The sequence below is a fragment of the Salvia hispanica genome, chromosome 1 (assembly GCF_029641045.1).
Source record: "Salvia hispanica isolate PSC_SH4W2 chromosome 1, Shi_PSC_v1, whole genome shotgun sequence".
In the NCBI taxonomy this organism is placed as follows: Eukaryota; Viridiplantae; Streptophyta; class Magnoliopsida; order Lamiales; family Lamiaceae; genus Salvia; species Salvia hispanica.
The window spans coordinates 20,284,956-20,304,912 of NC_142692.1; the positions used below are offsets into that span (position 1 = coordinate 20,284,956).

The 19,957-nt window shown below is 36.7% G+C and overlaps 4 protein-coding genes, 1 long non-coding RNA gene and 1 pseudogene across 8 annotated transcripts; 3 read left to right on the plus strand and 3 right to left on the minus strand.

Annotated features, from left to right (window-relative positions):
- The first annotated feature begins 575 nt into the window (after positions 1 to 575).
- LOC125224315 (uncharacterized) lies at positions 576 to 1,617 on the plus strand. The gene is made up of 2 exons (XR_007176854.2): positions 576 to 1,199; positions 1,354 to 1,617. It is a non-coding gene; the product is annotated as an uncharacterized LOC125224315 (long non-coding RNA).
- A 4,951-nt stretch (positions 1,618 to 6,568) lies between these two features.
- On the minus strand, positions 6,569 to 12,026 carry LOC125223482 (transcription factor SRM1-like). 3 transcript variants are annotated; one of them, XM_048126655.2, is made up of 4 exons: positions 11,771 to 12,026; positions 8,490 to 9,208; positions 7,411 to 7,809; positions 6,569 to 7,056 (listed from the first exon to the last, which is right to left on the minus strand). In XM_048126655.2, exons 3-4 carry the CDS (start codon positions 7,761 to 7,763, stop codon positions 6,933 to 6,935), a joined length of 477 nt encoding a protein of 158 aa, XP_047982612.1. In that variant the 5' UTR covers positions 7,764 to 7,809; positions 8,490 to 9,208; positions 11,771 to 12,026; the 3' UTR covers positions 6,569 to 6,932. The 3 variants fall into 3 exon arrangements, with proteins under 3 accessions (XP_047982612.1, XP_047982609.1, XP_088918994.1); XM_048126652.2 differs by lacking the exon at positions 8,490 to 9,208; XM_089062868.1 differs by lacking the exons at positions 8,490 to 9,208; positions 11,771 to 12,026 and having other exon boundaries at positions 7,411 to 8,460.
- On the plus strand, positions 9,992 to 10,527 carry LOC148933406 (uncharacterized; annotated as a pseudogene).
- A 1,799-nt stretch (positions 12,027 to 13,825) lies between the features above and the next one.
- On the minus strand, positions 13,826 to 16,395 carry LOC125223355 (scarecrow-like protein 23). 2 transcript variants are annotated; one of them, XM_089062703.1, is made up of 3 exons: positions 16,251 to 16,395; positions 15,616 to 15,650; positions 13,826 to 15,529 (listed from the first exon to the last, which is right to left on the minus strand). In XM_089062703.1, the coding sequence occupies exons 1-3, from the start codon at positions 16,393 to 16,395 to the stop codon at positions 14,030 to 14,032; spliced, it is 1,680 nt and encodes a 559-aa protein (XP_088918829.1). In that variant the 3' UTR covers positions 13,826 to 14,029. The 2 variants fall into 2 exon arrangements, with proteins under 2 accessions (XP_088918829.1, XP_047982428.1); XM_048126471.2 differs by having other exon boundaries at positions 15,616 to 15,732; positions 16,215 to 16,355.
- Positions 16,396 to 16,409: 14 nt separating this feature from the next.
- On the plus strand, positions 16,410 to 17,747 carry LOC125221061 (DELLA protein RGL1-like). The gene has a single exon (XM_048123190.2). The coding sequence runs from the start codon at positions 16,410 to 16,412 to the stop codon at positions 17,745 to 17,747; it is 1,338 nt and encodes a 445-aa protein (XP_047979147.2).
- Positions 17,582 to 19,957, minus strand: LOC125223354 (pentatricopeptide repeat-containing protein At1g06140, mitochondrial-like). The gene is made up of 2 exons (XM_048126470.2): positions 17,874 to 19,957; positions 17,582 to 17,712 (listed from the first exon to the last, which is right to left on the minus strand). The coding sequence occupies exon 1, from the start codon at positions 19,927 to 19,929 to the stop codon at positions 17,923 to 17,925; it is 2,007 nt and encodes a 668-aa protein (XP_047982427.2). The 5' UTR covers positions 19,930 to 19,957; the 3' UTR covers positions 17,582 to 17,712; positions 17,874 to 17,922.

The following is a 19,957-nucleotide window of genomic DNA, read 5'->3' on the forward strand; positions in this document are numbered from 1 at the left end:
TTGCATGGCTTAGTTCTCTTCTGAGTGAAATCGGAGTAAAGCTTAAGAATACGCCAATGGTGTGGGTTGATAACTTGAGCACGATTTCTCTTGCGAGCAACCCTGTGTTACATTCTCGCACAAAACATGTGGAACTTGATGTGCATTTTGTGCGGGACAAGGTGCGAGCCAAGCAAATTGAATTGAGGCATGTGCCTACGCTCGACCATATTGCGGATGTTTTAACGAAACCACTGAGCTTTCAATCCTTCACGAAGAAGCAGAATCGATTGAGCATATGTCCTCTATCTTCGCTCGCATTGAGGGGCCGTGTTAGTGATGCATCCTCAACTGACCAAGGAGCTGTGAACGTGAGTAATGTTCAAGACCGTGCAAACGTGAGAATTGGAGAGACATGCCATCAAGACACGATGATAACTGGAGCAGTTGATAGAGAAGTGGTAATCGACACAAAGCAGTTGTGAAAGAAGTGGGAAGTCAAGTTTGTTGATGTAATTGTTTATTGCTATTGACGTGTACCTAGTTGATAGGAATTGAGGCTACATCTATATATAGCCATACCATTTGTATCTTTTGATTTATGTAAAAAGGGATTGTGATAATCTTTTGATTTGTATCTTTTCGGATTATATCTTTTTTTACAGCTTCATATCTATCGTCCAGCGCCGTGATGAATTGGTATAATCGTTGCTTTTTTTGTACCTTTCTATAGCTGTGACAGCTTCCCCTTCCATTGGGTTAGGGTCGTGGCGATCGATGGATATCCATAGTTTCTGCAATCTATGCCATAGGGCCTCCAACGAGAGTCCTTCTTGTTTGATGACTTCGGTTTGTCGGTGCAAGTCATACACCTAGAACGGATCTGTCCCACTCCCATATGTGATAGCAAGACCATCCCATAAGTCTTTTGCCGTCGCATATTGGGATACTTCATTCACCAAATCGCCTTCGATATTGTTGATGATCCAATTGAACACACAGTGATCATGTTGCTGCCACTGTTGGTAAGTAGAGTCAGATCGGAGGGGGGGTTCGGACACTCCATGAATGTGAGAAGTTAGTCCTTTTCCTCCGATTGCTCGATCCATAAGGTCGGCCCAGAGGGGATAATTTTCCATCCAGTTTGGCTTGGACGACAATTTCTCCAAGAGATTCGGGACAATGAGTCTTTGGTGGTGGTGGTGGGTTGTGATTGCTCGGTATTGAGCCAAAACTGAGCCTTAGGAACTCCGCAAATTGAGCGGCGAGTTCTGGCGAAAACATGGGCGAACTTTGGCTTGATGTTTCCGTCATTTTTTTCGGTGTTTCGGTATCAGATTTCTCTGTATCTGACATGGTTTTTGATTTGTGCAGGTGCAAGGAAAAAAATCGAGAAAAGGTCTATGGATTGTGTTGAAATTTTCATGAATCCTTACCCGCTCGTGATACCATATTGAAAATAGAGAAAAGAGATTGGAGAAGAATACTTTCTGTCATATCTTATTTCTATTCATTCTCATCCTTACTATAGGATTCAATACAATGTATTTTAGGTAGAGAATAGCCTATTTCTAGACTAAATGAAAATGTATCAATTACAATATTTTCTCCTAATTTTCTTCTTTCTTCACTTGGTAATTCCTTGACTTTGAGATATTTGACAAATAGAAATACATTTTTCATGGCTAATGTCTACAATGTTTTATCTTCTTAAATAAAGTTGTTGTGTTTGGTTATAAAACCTTCCCTATCTTCATCTTCTTTGTGGTTTTTATTTGCTTAGAGATTATACTTATGGTTGAAAAAAATGTGAACGTGATAGTGTAAATTTAATGAATAGATGACATTCATTATTTCATTCGTATTTTTAATGAGGTTTGTTAGTGTATATGTAATATATAGATGACACTCATTATCTCATTTGTTTTTTAATGAGGTTTGTGGGAAAGAAAGGATTTTCTATTGTGTAGTTTTGTGCACAGCAGGTGATGTGCACAAAACTGCACCGTTTTATTATTCTGTAATTAACCTTATTTCTACATGCACCAATATTGTGCGATGACTGCTCTATTTCATCATCATTTCATTTATTTTCTCTTGTTGCATTAGTAAAAATAATTGTTCTAGTTTGTGCACTGTTTTAACATTTCCACAATATTAGTGTTCATATAAACTAAACTAATGATTACTCCCTCCGTTCCACTTTAGGAGTCCCGGTTTACTATTTTTAGGTGTCCCACTTTAGGAGTCCCGGTTGAAATATTCCATAAATGGTATTAGGTCTCACATTCCACTAACATTTTTCCACTCACATTTTATTATAAAACTAATATAAAAAATTAGGACCCACATTCCACTATCTTTTTTCACTAACTTTCCTTTACATTTCTTAATACCCGTGCCGAACTCAACCGGGACTCCTAAAGTGAGACGAAGGGAGTATTACTAAAGTTATCTGTATGTATACTCAAATTGTGTTGGATTTATTCATATTCCTTTATATGAGAAAGATTTAACAAGAACAAAATCATAGATCTAACTACAATAATGATTAATGAAACTCTATTTATAAATTAAATGAATTATTGTATAAAATGAAAAAAAATAAAAAAATATCACAATGAGCTCTAGTTATAAATGTATTTATAAAATAAATGAATTATTGATATCACAACGAGCTCTAGTTATAAAAATTTGACCAAAGTAAGATGTTTATTTGTTTACGTAAATTAAATCAAACAATTAAATTCTTTACATGAAATTTTTATTTTATTGTTGTAAGTATTATAAAATTTTAAAAGGAATTTGAATAGAACACATCATGATTTTGGTGCACATAAAAATAAGTTTAATAAGAAAGTGGTTATGTCCAAAGCCTTTGTCCTAGATATTATTGTACGAGGTGTTAAGTTCGAGGACATCTAATAATTTCCTCCTTTATTATGGATGTTATCTAATATTGCAAAAAAATCCTTTGTTGTTTATATAATTATGTATAAGAAAACGACAACAGATCACCTTGACAAAGATGATGTTGGAGGAAGAAAATATGACAACAAACCTTGACAAAGATGATGTGATGATGTTGGAGGAAGAATTGATTTCTGGAGATGGTTTGACTCGCTATGCATAGGTAAAAGGAGAGCTTTTTAGATATTTACATGAATGCCATTATAAATTATTTTCATTTATATAATAATTGCAGCTCTAATTTGAAATTCATCCGGTAGTTTAATAGTATAACCGGCTCCAATTCCATCCACAACAGATTACATATTGAAAATATATTTCCAAATTATTGTACGTTAAATACACCATCTAAAACTATTTTTGCAATTGAAAAGTCATGTGTTTCATATACATAGCAATTTGATAATGACTATCGAGTATCGACAGTTTTTATTGCATTTTATTTACCGTATATAAGCATGTTTAGATTAGATTCATATTGTAGCTAATGCAATTATTTGAGATATTAATCCTTTGTTATTTATGTAATTGCTGTACAATAAAAAAAAAAAAAAAAAACCCACGTAGGAGGCAAACGAACTTAATCGTCTAAAAATGACATTTCTGTTCATAGATTTTCATCCCTAGATGAGTTATCACCCCTACCACACATGGCCTAAATAGACAACTAGTATATTGTCGAGATCTTCATGCCCTGCACAACTGCTTCATGTCCAAATCCTCCCTTTCGATTGGCACCTTATCTCCCTCCATTTCCTCCAAATTGCTTGGCCAAACTACTTCCCAATTCCCACATTTTATTCCAGAAAATGAGCGAACAAAGACAGATCCACATCATCCAAAATATCGGTGGTAGCACCGGTATCATATTGACAATCAACAAATAGGTCAATATCTTGCCCTGCTGCATCTTTGCTATTCCCAACAATTCCATGTGAACAAACACAGAATTTGAACCTGTTCCAAAAAATGATGCTTCTCAAATATGCATTGGCATTTCAGTTTAATTTTTATCAGAAGCAAATCGTAACTTTATAAGTGAGGATGCAAAACATGATTATATGAAGCCATGACTAGGCTATGATAAATGCCTTTCGACAGGCAATGCCTTTCAAGTCACCGCACAATATTAGTGCACGTAGAAGTGAATTGAAAAAAAAGTGATGAAACAGTGCAGTTTTGTGCATATCACCTGCTGCTGTGCACAAAACTGCACATTAGAGGATCCTTTCCCACAAACTCATTATAAGACAAATGGGATAATGTACGTCATCTATACATTACATTTATGCTATCAGACGTAATTAAAAGACAAATGACATAATGTACGTCATCTATACATTACACTAACCTCATTAACATATAAATGAGATAATGAATGTCATCTATACATTCCATTTACACTAACCCACCTCATGAAAGGATCCTCTACGCTGTGGAGTCATCTTGTTTTGTGCACAAAACTGTACCATTACATAACTTTAACTTAACTGTGGAGTCAAACTGACAGAGGCATCTTACGACTCAACAGCCATCACAAAGGCTTCATAGTGAAGTTTTAGATCTTGAACTGTTTTCCCAGGAACTGCCAATGCAATCTTAGCCCACATATCAGCATCATTATAGTGGGTTGTGAGAACAATCTCGAATGCCTTGTCCTCCTCCCTTGTCCAATCCAAAGATGTGCGTGCATCCTTTGATACAACATCATCCACCCCCATCGTCCAAAGACTTCATAGTGAAGTTTTAGATCTTGAACTGTTTTCCCAGGAACTGCCAATGCAATCTTACCCCACATATCAGCATCATTATAGTGGGTTGTGAGAGCAATCTCGAATGCCTTGTCCTCCTCCCTTGTCCAATCCAAAGATGTGCGTGCATCCTTTGATACAACATCATCCACCCCCATCGTCCAAAGACTTCATAGTGAAGTTTTAGATCTTGAACTGTTTTCCCAGGAACTGCCAATGCAATCTTACCCCACATATCAGCATCATTATAGTGGGTTGTGAGAGCAATCTCGAATGCCTTGTCCTCCTCCCTTGTCCAATCCAAAGATGTGCGTGCATCCTTTGATACAACATCATCCACCCCCATCGTCCAAAGACTTCATAGTGAAGTTTTAGATCTTGAACTGTTTTCCCAGGAACTGCCAATGCAATCTTACCCCACATATCAGCATCATTGTAGTGGGTTGTGAGAGCAATCTCGAATGCCTTGTCCTCCTCCCTTGTCCAATCCAAAGATGTGCGTGCATCCTTTGATACAACATCATCCACCCCCATCGTCCAAAGACTTCATAGTGAAGTTTTAGATCTTGAACTGTTTTCCCAGGAACTGCCAATGCAATCTTACCCCACATATCAGCATCATTATAGTGGGTTGTGAGAGCAATCTCGAATGTCTTGTCCAATCCAAAGATGTGCGTACATCCTTTGATACAACATCATCCACCCCCATCGTGCAGAAGCAGTTGAGTTGTCGGATGTCCGATCTGAATCCATTTTCATGGCAAACGTCTACAATGTTTTATCTTCTTTAATAAAGTTCATATGTTCGGTTATAAAACCTTCCCTATCTTCATATTCTTTTTTTTGTTTTTGTTTGCTCAGAGATTACACGTATGGTTGAAATAAATGTGAAGATGATAGTGTAAATTTAATGTGTAGATTACATTCATTATTCCATTTTCTATTGTGCAGTTTTGTATGTGCACAAAACTGCACTGTTTTTTTTTTTTTTTTTTTTTATAACCTTATTTCTACATGCACCAATATTGTGCGATGACTGCACTATTTCATCATCATTTTTTTTATTTCCTCTTGTTGGATTAATAAAAATAGTTGTTCTAGGTTGTGTGTTGTTTAACATTTTCACAATTTTAGTGTTCATATAACTAAAGATTATTATTAAAGATATTTGTATGTGCACTCAAATTGTGTTGGATTTTATTCATATTCCTTTATATGAGAAAGATTTGGTAAGAAAAAATTCATGATTCTAACTACAATAATGATTAATGAAACTCTATTTATAAATTAAAAGAAATATTGTATAAAATAAAAATAAAAAACAAGATATCACAATGAGCTCTAGTTATACAAATTTGACAAAACTAAGATGCTTATTTGTTTACATAAATATGTGTGTCATAAATATGTGTGGAAAAATGTGTTGACTTTTACTAAAAAGGGAAATGACTCTATTATTATGGATCGTACTAAAATGGCAAAACTCAATTACTATGGAACGGAGGGAGTAAAATTTAATAGGGAATTTGAATAGAACAAATCATCATTTTAGTGCACATAAAAATAAGTTTAATAAGAAAGTGGTTATGGATAATGAGAACATTAAAATAATTAATAGTATAATGGGATTGTACATAAACTCTATAACAATTCCATTAATGAGTTTAATGGAATTGAAAAAAAATGAAAGTGTTATTTTCGTGCACAGTAGCAGGTGTTGTGGACTCCGCATTCCCTCATTATTAAAAGAGAAATGGGATAATGAATGTCATCTACACATTATATTTATTCTAACAAACCTCATTAAAAGAGCTATGAGATAATGAATGCCATCTCCATATTAACAAACCTCACCAAAAAAACAAATGGAATAATGAATATCATCTATAGATTCATACTGTAGCTAATGCAAATATTTGAGATATTGCAAAAAAATCCTTTGTTATTTATGTAATTATTGATAAGAAAATGACAACAGACCTTGACAAAGATGATGCTGGAGGAAGAATCGATTTCTGGAGAAGAACCACCTACTCATCTATACATATATGAAGACTAATACTGTCGAGATCTTCATGCGCTGCACAACTGCTTCATCCCAGCGTATCTTCCTCCAAATCCTCCCTTTCGGTTGACACTGTATCTCCCTCCATTTCCTCCAAATTGCTTGGCCAGAAGTAACTACTTCCCCATTCCCATGCCTATACACTCTCACACTTCCTGACAAGCTTTTTAATCCAGAAAATGAGGGAACAAAGAGAGATCCACATCATCCAAAATATCGGTAGTAGCACCGATATCATATTGACCATCAACAAATAGGTCAATATCTTGCCCTGCTGCACCTCTGCTATTCCTAACAATTCCATATGAACAAGCACAGAATTTGTGGTCAGTTCTTTAGTGTGAACCTGTTTCAAATGCTTCTAAAATACGCATTGGCATTTCAGTTTTTATCAGAAGCAAATTGTAACTTTATAAGTGAAGATGCAGAACATGATTATATGAAGCCAGGACTTGGCTATGATAAATGCCTTTTGACAGGCAATGCCTTTCAAGTTTCAACAGGCGTGACATTGAGAAAAATTGTACAGTCTCGTCTCAATATATATAGTGGATATTAGGCACATCAACAGTATAAAGCATTTAGCGATCTTTGCAAAAATAAAATATTTCTTCATGCAAGTAAGATGCGCTAAGCGCTTTTTACCTGTGCTCCTCTTCTGTCCAATGAGCCCCTCGTTGCACTTTCTCTGACTCCAACTTCTTCTCTTCTAGAACATCGCCTTTGGTCGGATAAATGGACAGAGGCATCTTCCCAGACTCAACAGCCAACACACTTAAGGCTTCATAGTGAAGTTTTAGATCTTGAACAGTTTTCCCAGGAACTGCCAATGCGATCTTACCCCACATATCAGCATCATTATAGTGGGTTGTGAGAGCAATCACGAATGCCTTGTCCTCCTCCCTTGTCCAATCCAAAAATGTGCGTGCATCCTTTGATGCAGCATCATCCACCCTCATCGTGCAGAAGCAGTCATCGGATGTCCGAACTGAATCCATTTTTGAGGCAACTGGGAAAGCTTGACTGAGAACAGAGAATGATGACCTGTAAATTTTGAACACATCAAATTTTATTGAGAAAACTAGCTTCAAATACATCTCATCTTGCTTAGTACCTCAAATATTCAAGAACTAAAATATGTGTGCACTATAGATGTATGGCTTTGTTACACATACATGCAAAACAAAATATGTACAGATGTGAAAATATGACAGCTTGTAAAATAAAAATACTTAGAATAGTACTTAGAATGACATAAGCGATTACTCAAACAGGGTAAAACTTAAAAAAATTTCAACTGTTTCTCATCAAAACTAATTGTGAACACGAGTAAAAATATAGGAATTTTGCATCCAATATTACCATTAAAGGACTGATCCTTTAATTTTTTATTCGGAAATATACAAGCATACAATTGAAGAATCCAAAAATATAATTTGGGGAAAAGAAAACAGTCCCACACTCGCATCTGCGACACAATTTAATGTGAACTCCATTGACTCGGACAATTATTTCACAAACAACATCAACATACCAGATCTTCATTCCCTTCTATGGAATTCAACATTTAGTCATTTCAAACATATAATCTATCATTAACTACACAACGGAGAAACTAAACCATTAATTAAGTTTATACCTTCATGAAAATATATAAAAAAGATGCAATTTTTCTTCATTTGTGTATAGCTATGTAATTAAAATTCTTTAAACGATAGATCTACCTTCAAGGAAATATTTCTTGGCGAAGACTGCACAAAAAAGGAAAACTCTGGCCTCCAAATCCTTAGAAGTTATGCTTATTCTCTGAGAAATTTCCACCCTCTAGATTTACAGTTAAATTTACTCTGAAGAAGAATAGACAATGGACTAACCTGTGCTTCTTATATAGGCGCTGGGCATACAAGCTAGTGCGCGTGCGTTACAAAATGAAAAGATCCCACTGTCATTTTTGTCCTGTGTGTATTGCTTAGCAGCCAACCTGGCTCTCTTAATCTTTTTGTTACATGGAGTAAAGTTGATTGGAACGATCCCACCTGGCTTTCTTAATCTTTTTGTTTTGTAATAATCATTTACAATTACAGTTGATTTACTAAAAGATACGCACTTGTTCACACGTATATGATTGTAGGGTCAGTGATTGTGAGTGTAGGTGCCATAAAGGTCTTGTGACGTGTGAGGATAGGTGTTACATATGCAAGCATCTGAGCAAGCGTTATAAGTAAGGTGTGATTAATGCTATTTTCCACTATTCGATTTCGGAATAAGTTTACATGTGTAGCTGCTCAGAAGCCACTTGGCCACCTTTGTAATCTACTATTTTCTTATTATTGTATTCGTGTAATTAACTTATCGCATACGTGTATTTGATTAAAGAATATAAAAATTACCTTTGATACCAAATACCAGTTATTAGTTGGATAATCTACTGCAAGCAGAACGTCTGAGAAAATATTAGAAAATAATACGGATTACATTATTTTAGAGTCAACTAATAGGACTACTCATGAATGAGGCAGAGTACTTTCACACGAAACAATTATAAGCCATAGCAATCTTGAACAATGAGAAGAAGTCACCTTACTAATTCTAAACATATTAGATTAAGCAACAACATACATCACAAATTTATAATGTATGTAGCTGATTAAAATATAGATGTATTTAATTGCTTTGATAATCAATGATTTGGGCCAGCTTCAGCCCATTGTTGAATCCGTTACATTTTCTATGACACTATCATTAACTACAGAACAGATTAAGATTGTTGAGCGCACAGTATTCTAACCCAACAGATTTATATTCTCTCAGTTCCATCCGAACCCTTTTTTCATGGCACCATGGGCCAATATGGAAGTAATTTTGTAAATGTGAAAAGAAACATATTTTGACAAAATAGAATCTGTGTGCTGGTTCATTTTTTTTTTCTTTTCCTATGTTTTATTTTATATACCAAGTTGTGGTGTACCATTTTTCTACCACTACTAACCTTTTCAACTTTTCTTCAATATTTCATATGATAAGTATTTTGTTTTTTGGTTTTATAAATAATTTATAATTAGGGTTTATTATATATTGTAATTAGTGTTTTATAAATATTTTTTATTTTTATATTTTCATTTTCTAGATAATCATCTATAATTGGTGTTACTTATAGTGATTTAGTTTCTAATAATATTTATAAATAACAATTATGTGAATAATTATATTTATTTTGTAGATACATACAAAAAAGAGAAACAGGCTCGAGCATAAGAGGATGCAAGATTTGGTTTATGTGAATATAACAAAAAATTGCATGATAGGAACAAGCTTAGTGCAACCGATGGATTTGATCCTATTATTCTCGATGATATTGATGAGTGCAATGAGCGGCTTGTTGGGGAGTTGGATGATGATGATGATGATATTGATGGTGGTAATCATTTGGTTCATGATGATGATGATACACTTGATTGGAACATGGTGTATAAGGCTTCGGGTGTTGGAGAGCCTAGGACATATACTAGGTCAAAGAAGAGGATAGAACCTTCTACATCTAGTTCAAGTTGTCTTAGAGTTTCTAAGAAAAAGGAACAAATCATACCTAGAAAAGGGAAAGGAAAAAGGTTTGAGCTTGTAGATGAAGAATTGGAAGAGGAAGAATTTGAGGATAGTGTAAGTGGAGATTAAGAGGATGAAGCAATGGAGGATGAAGATGAAATGGATGAAGATGATAGTGATGATGATGAGCTTGAAGACTATGTTGAGCTTGATGATTGATGTCTATTGAGCTTCTTATGGTTTTATGTTTTGTTGAACACTTTACTAAAATCTTTAATTACTAGACTTTTATATAATTGCTTTCTATTTTATGCTTTATTACATATTTTTAGAGTTTTTAATGTTATATTTTTATTATTTTCTGATTTTTTGAATTATATATGAATATATAAGTATTATTTTATATATTTAATTAATGACCGCGATATCCCGCCATACCGATACGCTATATCCCTGTGGCATTTTTCGGGCGAACCGCCATGGACCGCCATACTGCTTTGACAACATTGGTTATAGATGATTATTACAATTAGTTTTTCATTCTCAACTGATTGTAAAATTTATATTCTTGAGTGTAGTTCCCAATCAAAACAGAGGTACAGATTATTTGTTCTCCAAAAACACAAGGTATGGGATGGAATCCATAATTTCAAAAAATCTATATTTAATCAAGAAAAAAATATCTACACCTATATATGAACTTTGAACAATATCCCCCAAAATGAATTTGTTTGTGTTCGCTACTTTTAGAATACACTAGACCAAAAAAAAAAGATTTCACATTATGTTCCCCAAAGATCGTGATAAGAATCCATGATTGTTCTGGTTTTCTATCTACACTTGGAAGTTTTATATTTGTTCGAGTAACAAGCCTCACAAGCATCTTAATCATCTTGTTTAAAAGTTACCTGTAACATATTTCTCTTACTTATTTTACGTCAAACTCTTCTACTACTAAAACTACGACCACACAAAAAATCCGACATAAACAGCAGTAATTATGTGTTCCTTGGCAGCTGAAAATAGGCACTAACACACTCCCTACATGTTAAAGATCATCATATTTTACAGTTATTCAAACCCTTACTGAGCTAAGACAATAACAAAGAACAAGTAATCAAATCAAACTCATCCACATTCGAAAAAACATACTATGAGATATTAAAATAGCAAGTCGACCTAAAAATTTAACACAACAAGGGACCAACAATCCAAGTTAATCAAACTCATCCACATTCCAAAAACATATGAGATAGTATTAAAATAGCAATTCAACATAAGAAATTAACACAATCCATGTTAAAATCGACATTTATAAGAGCTCATTGCACACAGCATGAGGAGAAATCAAGAGCAGGACATAGGCATTATTAACACAATCGTCATTCAGGCATTCCGTCGAACAGATAGAGAGCATGGAGAAGCAGCATTAAAAAAATTAAGTTGGATAGAATTTGTTCACCTGTATGCAATAGATGTAGCCATCAAATTTCCGGAGACGGAGGGGTTTCTGTATCTTCCCCCGGCGAAAATACCGCCGGAAATCGGACGTGTTTCCAGCCGTTGGATGCAAAAGGATCGGCATTGGAATCACTAACAAAACTAACTGGGTTTTCAATCAAACAATGGAGCTTAAGTTTGCAATGAATCCAACATTGAGCTTGTGTTGATTTTCCTTTTCCAGATCTCTACTGATTTTATCAATTTTATTTTAAACTTTGAAACAGTTTATGTCAATATTTGTAATTGTTTAAAAAAAATTAAAAAAACTAAAGTCACTTTACAAAAAAATAAAAAAAAAACTAAAGAGAAATATTAGTATATTTTATATTTAATTTATCTCACTATAGAATTTTTTTTATACGTCATGTTAAAATGTCCAAGCCTAGTTCCAACTAAGTTGAATTTCATTTCTTTTTTTATTGTCCAACTAAGTTGAATCAGTTCATTTTTTTTCAAAAAACACAACATTATTCCATCACCTAATTTACTCTTTCTTTATTTTTACTAGTACTTTATTTCTCTCACCTACTTTTCAACAAAAATTTTTAATCTTTATGCCTAAAAGTTGCCTAACTTAGTTGGAACAAATGGAGTCCTAACATCGACCAATCCTACACCATTAGATCTTAAAATGAGTGTACGACATTAAAGCTCATGAATTTCCCATTGAAGATGATGAAAACACTTTTATCTCTACTTTATTCCTTCTTTCTTACTTTATTCTCTACACAACACACAAAATCTAAGTTGCATTAACTCTCGTGTCGTCCAAGAAAGGGGTCATCTTCATTGAGACGGAGGGATTAGTAGATAAATAAAAGGGAAAATAGTCAATCTGTTATTACATAATAATTTTAACGATTTTTTATATCAACATAAAGTATTACAAATATCAAGACACTAAAATACCTGAAAATATCAACACAATTTTATTGATATTGTACATGCATTATATTGAATTTTTTTTACGCATATATTGATATAAAATCTATTTATCAACACATAAGGAAATTGAAATAAAAATTATAAAATTTCTTGATCCGATCATTCGTCTGAACATATGTAATTGACATCTAGTTAGAATCCTTATAAAATTACCTTTAATTTCATATATTTTTTTTAAAAAAAAACAACGAAATTGATAGTCATGTAAATTTACAGTTTTAATATGATTTTGATCATAGAGAAAGTGTTAGTTTTACTAACCACATATAAAAATTGAGATTAATACATTTTAAGTTTATTTCATAATTTTTTTAATTTAAAATGTAAGGCATTATTTCAATAACTTGATCTCATAATCTAATGGCTAAGATTTGATCTTAATTTGGCATGGTTAATTACTCCCTTCGTCCTATACAGGGGCGGAGCCAAGAATTAAAATGAGGAGGGGCAAAAATTATGTATAGCAAAAAATTGAATAATTGAGAAGGGGCATTTAAGAAGAAATTCCAACAAACATGCAAATTTGAAGAAATATTAGTACATGTACAAATTTTAGAGGAGGGGCAAATGCCCCACCAAAGGTCCATGTGGCTACGCCCCTGGTCCTATAATGGATGTCACACTTTTCTATTTAGTTTGTCCCACAAAAGATGTCATATTTTTATTTTAAAAAAAATTCTCTTTTACATTAATATAAAAATTACATTTTTCTCTCCATTTAACACACAAAATAAAACTTCCTAAAATGTGTCATCCACAAGTGTGACTTCTTTTATGGGACGGAGGAAATAGTTAGCAATTGATCACAACCTTCGAAAAATTAAAATGTGAGTGAGAATGAGTTAGTGGAATATGAGATCCACTATCATAAAGGTGACAAATTTTTAAGTACGGATGAAAATGAAAAGTGACAAATTTTTAGAAAAGGAGTAGTATTTATCTATAAAAATTTCTTTTGTATCCTACATTTAAATTAAATATCTATGCATCGCACATGTGTGACACTAATGTAACGACACCCAACTTCAAGGAAATAGAAAGCTGAGAAAAAATGTTATACCATCACCAATAACTTAACAAGAGACTTAGACCAACATAATATATTCAAATACATCTTTGATATAGTTATTCACAGTCAATCTCTATGACTCTATGATCAAATATTTTGCAAACTTGCAGTAGTAGATTTCATAATAACACATATAACACCTCCCATTTATGCACCAAGAACAACCCTATACAGATTCAAATCAAACCACAGAAATAAACCAAACTAAATTCTATACTTGTGAAATCTCCACGCAGACAGAGAACATATAGCAGTCCCTTTCCACTGAACAATAAGGCTCTTCCCATTCAACTCAAGTGTGCAAGAATCGCCACAATCGAACATTTTAAGGCTCAATCTCGCATGATCAAGTGCCGATGAGCTCAACTCCTTCTCCATCATCCCAAACTTTGTAAAAAAGGCCCTCCAAACATCAATCCCCACAATCCTAGATCTCCTCTCCTCCCCCTCAGCTCCCACGGTTGTTCTCAACGAGGGGCCAAACAGATTTGACTCCACAAACTCTCTCTCCACAGCAACATTCTTCAAACAATCCTCCACACAATCAAAGTAGGCGCCATAGTAGAAAAGGGCCTCAACAAACCGGTTCACAAACACAGGTGAGTTCACATTCCCCTCAGGTTCACACACTATCATTACACATGGATTTGTGTTCTTGATGAATCTCATGAGAGATTCCAGCTGGTTTGGCCTCACAATCATGAACTTCAACGCGTTTGATGCATAAACCACTGTTTTCTCGTCAGAATCACGCCTTTTTTGGAGTTTTAACATGTCGTCAAGCTTGATTAAGTGGAAGGAGAAGCTCAAGTTCAAGGAGTTAGCCAGAGTTCTGAGATTAACGCCTGCAGCCTCCGCGAGCATGAGGCCAGAGCTCAGCACCACAGTGGTTATCTTGTAATGCTTCAAAGGGGATTCATTTTTAGATGCTAGAGCTTGCATCAGGATCACGTGGTGGAGCCCACAACGCATGTCAAGATCAATGATGTGGACTTTTTTGGAAGAGGAGACATGACCAATGAGCTCTTGAACCCCAGCAAATTGAGTTACTTGAATTGGAGGCACTTTCTGGTGAAACGCTGCTAATCCTGACACTGAGGCCACAGGATTCATTTCCCTGGTCTTGGTTTCTTCGTTGAATCGTCCTGTTTCTCGAGCAATCTTGTCAAGGAGAGCCTCGGAGAAATAGTAAACAAGTCGCCTTATCACATTTGATTGGCTAAAACTAAAGTTATGGCAGAGTGAAAGAAGCTTCCCTGCTGCAACATATTGCTGATTGCTCACTTTCTCAGCAGAGGACAGAAGATCCTGCAGCAGTTGGAGGTCTGCAACGTGGTCTGAGGTGATGCCTGTGAAGGCACTGGCATAGGGGTGGCTGAGGGCAGAGAGCTCACCTCTGGCATTTGTGTTGGACTTGATGAAGTTTATTGCAGCCAGCTCGATTATGTCATTGGTTGACAATGGTGAGGGAGAAGGCACGTTTTGTGCCCCCAAGCAATGAAGACTTTTGCCACCTGGTTTGCTCATCTTGCTAGTGTAGTTGTTCCTCAGAATCTCGAGAGATGCAGAGGGGAAAAAAGCATATGATTTTTCTTCATTTTGTTGTGACTTTGGAGGAGAAACAATGTCAAGAGGTAGATCATTTAGGCCACCCCTGTTTGATAGAAATCTAACTTCTTCGTAGTCTGGAGAAGCCTTGTATTCCTGAGGAACTCCAAGGTCAGGAAAACACGAAATGGCTTCAAGAGTCCTCACAAAATAAAAGAAAATGAACTTTGCTTGTTTATTACCTGAAAGGTGCAAAACTGATCTCCAGTTGACATTGCTGCAAATGATGTATTGAGAAGTTCTTGGTTTATTTTTATGTATAGTGTTTTACATCAACAGAAGTGACGAAAACACAGTCTCTGAAAACAGAAGTGAAAAAAGAGGTTGATGTTTACAAAGGATACAGGCGGTAGATAACTACTAAGACAATGAGCAAACATCAAGAAAAGTTTAAACAGTTTAATCTTGTCTCATTTGGCCAACCTAAGACAATATAGATTTGATTTAGTGCTATAGATGGATGTTACCATAAAGACATAGAAGAAAAGACATGTCAGTCGGCTTGTATGACAAGAAGATCAGTCCAAAACAATAATAAAAATAAATTATTGCATTGTTAGTGAACGTACATCCATCTTGTTAGTGTCTCAAGTTGGGCAAAATGACTATTCTATTAACACAGCTGGAAGGTAATTGGAACATATTTTTGTCTTATAAAAAGAGAATACTGTGCAATCCCCAAAACAGTTCAAATATCTCAAACAAACTCTGACTTTCTTCAAGCAACAAAATGTCCAGTTCTAGCAAGGCTTTTGAGAGAGAAAATCATGTGCAAACTTACTCATTTCAAGGAGACGAGAGCATTTGTGAGTCTGACCTGCTCTTTCACGAAGAGCTACCGACTCATTTTCCCGCTCTTGATGATCTGTATCTTGATAAAGCTTTTCTGTCATTTCAAGCTTGTTCCAGCAACGAGCCTCGAGATTGGCAGCCAAGCCAAGAGGAGAAAAGGCCATATGCATTTCCCTCTGCAGCCATGGAGATCCTGAGACGCTGCAGAAGCAGAGCTGGTGCAGAAGATGGAGGATCACAGAGAGACAGGGCGAAGGGCAAAAGCCAACGGGCACCCCCTCCAACGTTGTCGGTCATTCAGCTGATTGAGCTGGCAATGAGAAGTTTCACCCATTCCGATTCCAAAACAGGAAAGGATTTCCATCACTCTGCTGTCATTTATCCGAATAGAGCCACCTTCTCCAGAAGCAAGTCTGAGGATATTCGGCTCGTGCAGGACCTCCTGTCGTGTGCTCAGGCAGTGTCCAATCATAACAACGATTGTGCTAGTGAGTTTCTAAAAGAGTTCAGCAAGCTGAGCTCCGGCTCGACCAATGTGATGCAGCGTCTGGTCTACTATTTCGCTGAATCTCTACGTGACAGGATATTACAAGTGAATACAAGGCCATTAGAATTAATACCTCCGATCTCGGACACAGCTGCCTTGATCGAAAAATTACCTTTCAACCAGGTTATGCAGTTCGCCGGTGTTCAGACAATGTTAGATCACATATCATCATGTGCCAGGGTGCACGTTGTCGATCTTGGCCTCTATGGCGGCCTCAGACATGCTGTTTTAATGCAAGCTCTAGCTACTAGGTCTGGATGTCCCATCCAACATCTCAAGATTACTGCTGTAGCAGCTCAGACGCATGTTCAGGTCGAGGAGGAGGTAGTGGGAGTTCGCCTCCAAAACTTGGCCAAGTCCTTGAATATGAGCTTTTCTTTCCATGTCATAACATCCGAGGACATCCTGGATCTTAATCAGAGCATTCTTCGCCCAGATCCTGAAGAAACAGTCATCGTCCAAGCAGCGCACATCTTGAGGTTTATGATTCCAAAGCTTGAAATCTTGATGTTAGCCGTACGAAGCCTCAACCCACATGTGATGATCATCATTGAAGTCGAAGCCAATGTTGATTCTAAGGTTTTTGTCAACCGCTTCGCTGAGGCTCTCCTTTTCTTTGGGGCTGGTTTTGACTACTTGGAGCACTGTCTTAAGGATGATCTTGCAGCGAGAAACTACGCCGAATCCGTGCTCTTTAGCCCTTCGATAAGACATGTCGTTGCGGCCGAGGAAGAGGAGAGGAAGTTCAGAATGGTAGGCATCAATTTCTGGAGGGGGGTTTTTGTTAGGTTTGGCATGACGGAGACGGAGCTGAGCAAACTAGCGCTCAATCATGCTAATTCCGTTCTCAACATGTTCGACTGCCGTGGTTGTTGCAGACTTGGCCTAGATGGAAACAGCCTCATTGTTGGATGGAAGGGTACACCAATATTTTCACTATCTGCATGGAAGTTTCAGAAGATAGGATCAATGTGAAAGTTCAACAAATTGGCTTATGTTTCTATCATCATTTTCTCATTTTTGAGTTTAAAGATAATGGCTAATTACAACATGCAAATATTTAAAAAACTAGTAGTCGAATACAAGAATCAGAATTAGAACCTGAAAGATTTCTGAGGCGTTGGCATAAGAGTGAGCATCATCCAAGCTATTATACCTCCGTCAAATGCAGAAAATCAAGATTGTAACAACTTAGCTTCATAGACAAAACTAGTTCATCTAGCATCGCATAAAGTGAGGTTGAGCACGGATGCGACTTATCAGCAACGACAAAGCTATGAGCTGTTCCATTCATGCTGATCCAGCTACACCCGGGAACTTTTCTCAACCCTCTTTTCCTCATAACTTGCCTAACTTCTGCCACAACGTCCCACCTCTTTGAAGAAGCGTATAAATTGGAAAGTGAGATATAATTCGAGGAATTGTCTGGCTCCATCATGATGAGAGACGTGTATGCCAATTCCTGCATCTCAGAGTTTCCATGAAGTGCAGAAGCACTCAAAAGAGCGCCCCAAATGCTAGGGCTCGGCTCAACATTCATGTTCTTGATGAAATCTAGTGCTTCATCAAGCTGCCCCGATTTACCAAGCATATCAACCATACAAGCACAGATTTCAACTGAAGGTATGATCTTGCATTTAGCCACAACATAATCATATATTCTTAGCCCATCATGTATCAAACCTGATTTTGAGCAAGCAGAAAGAACTCCAACAACCAGTGATGTGTCAGGTTTTATTAATCCATTTTGAAGCATCCTATCAAACAAAGTGACTGAGTTTCCACCTTGGCCGTGTAAGCCGTATCCACAAATCATTGAGCACCAAGAAATTGCATCCTTTTGAGTGCATTCGTGTTCGAATACTTTACTTGCATAACTCAAACTCCCACATTTGGAATACATGTCAATCAAGGCGTTGCAGAGAGAGAGGTCGTGATTCACACCCCTCCTAACTGCAAAGCCATGGATTTGCTTCCCACCAATCAAACCAGCAATCGAGCTACAAGCGGGCAATATAGCAACAAGCGACACCTTGTTTGGGCCATTGCCGCCCTCTCCGCACTGCATACCGCGGAAAAGAAGCAAAGCATCATCAAATTTCCTACAATTTGCATAGCCATTAATCATTGCAGTCCAAGCATAGACGTTCCTCCACTCCATTCTATCGAAAACTCTTCTTCCCAAATCAACCCCACCATTCTTCGAGTACATATCAATCAAACCACACCCAATATGAACACAACTCGAATCCAACCCGTTCCGAACAATATAGCAATGCAGCTCCCTCCCATGACCACCTTCTTCACCACACAACGAAAGAAGCGTGGAGACTGTAAACGCATCAAATCTAAACCCTTGGCTCTGCATGTCCCTCACAATATCCCAGATTCCCAATCCACATAGAGAGCTACTCCGACCGCCCTTCGAGTAACCTGAAATCAACGCATTCCACGAAGACACATTCCTTAGAGGCATTTCGTCGAACACTTTAAAGGCATCACCAAAACACCCAAATTTCTCATACATAGACATCAAAGAATTCCCCACCACAGTATCAAAAACCAAGGCACTCTTCAAGCTCCTCGAATGCACCATTTTCCCCACCAAAACATCACCAAATTCCCCAGCATTTTTTAAAATAACAGAGAAAGTGAAGTCATCCACCGCGGCCAAATCAAAGCCCCGGCACATTTCCCTGAAAAGACACAAACTTTCTTCAAACATCCGGTTTTTCCCATACCCGCTGAGCAGAGTATTGCAGAGATGCGTGTTCTTGAAAAAGAGCGAGTCAAAAACGGATTGGGCCTCAAAAGGGCGGCGGAATTGGCAGTAGGAGAAGATGAGCTTCTGAGCGATGAGGGAATGCTGCGTAAGGCCCAATTGGTGAGCTCTGGCGTGGGACTGAGAGGTGAGTTTGTGCGATTGGGTGTCGATTGAGAGGTCAAGCAATTTAAGGAGAGAGAGTGAGGGGTCAATTTGGGCGGAGGTAGTGTGCAAGAGTGAATTGCTGTGAGACGATCTGAAACAAGCTCTCAGCGCTGGCATCATAGAGGCATAGAGCTGTTGATGATATGAATTGGAGCAAAGAAGAACGTTTTCTCTGTTATTTAAAAGTTGCAGGCGGCTACGAGATGACAAATTCCTTGAATCAATCATACGGATTGTAGACTTAACTAAAATCTAG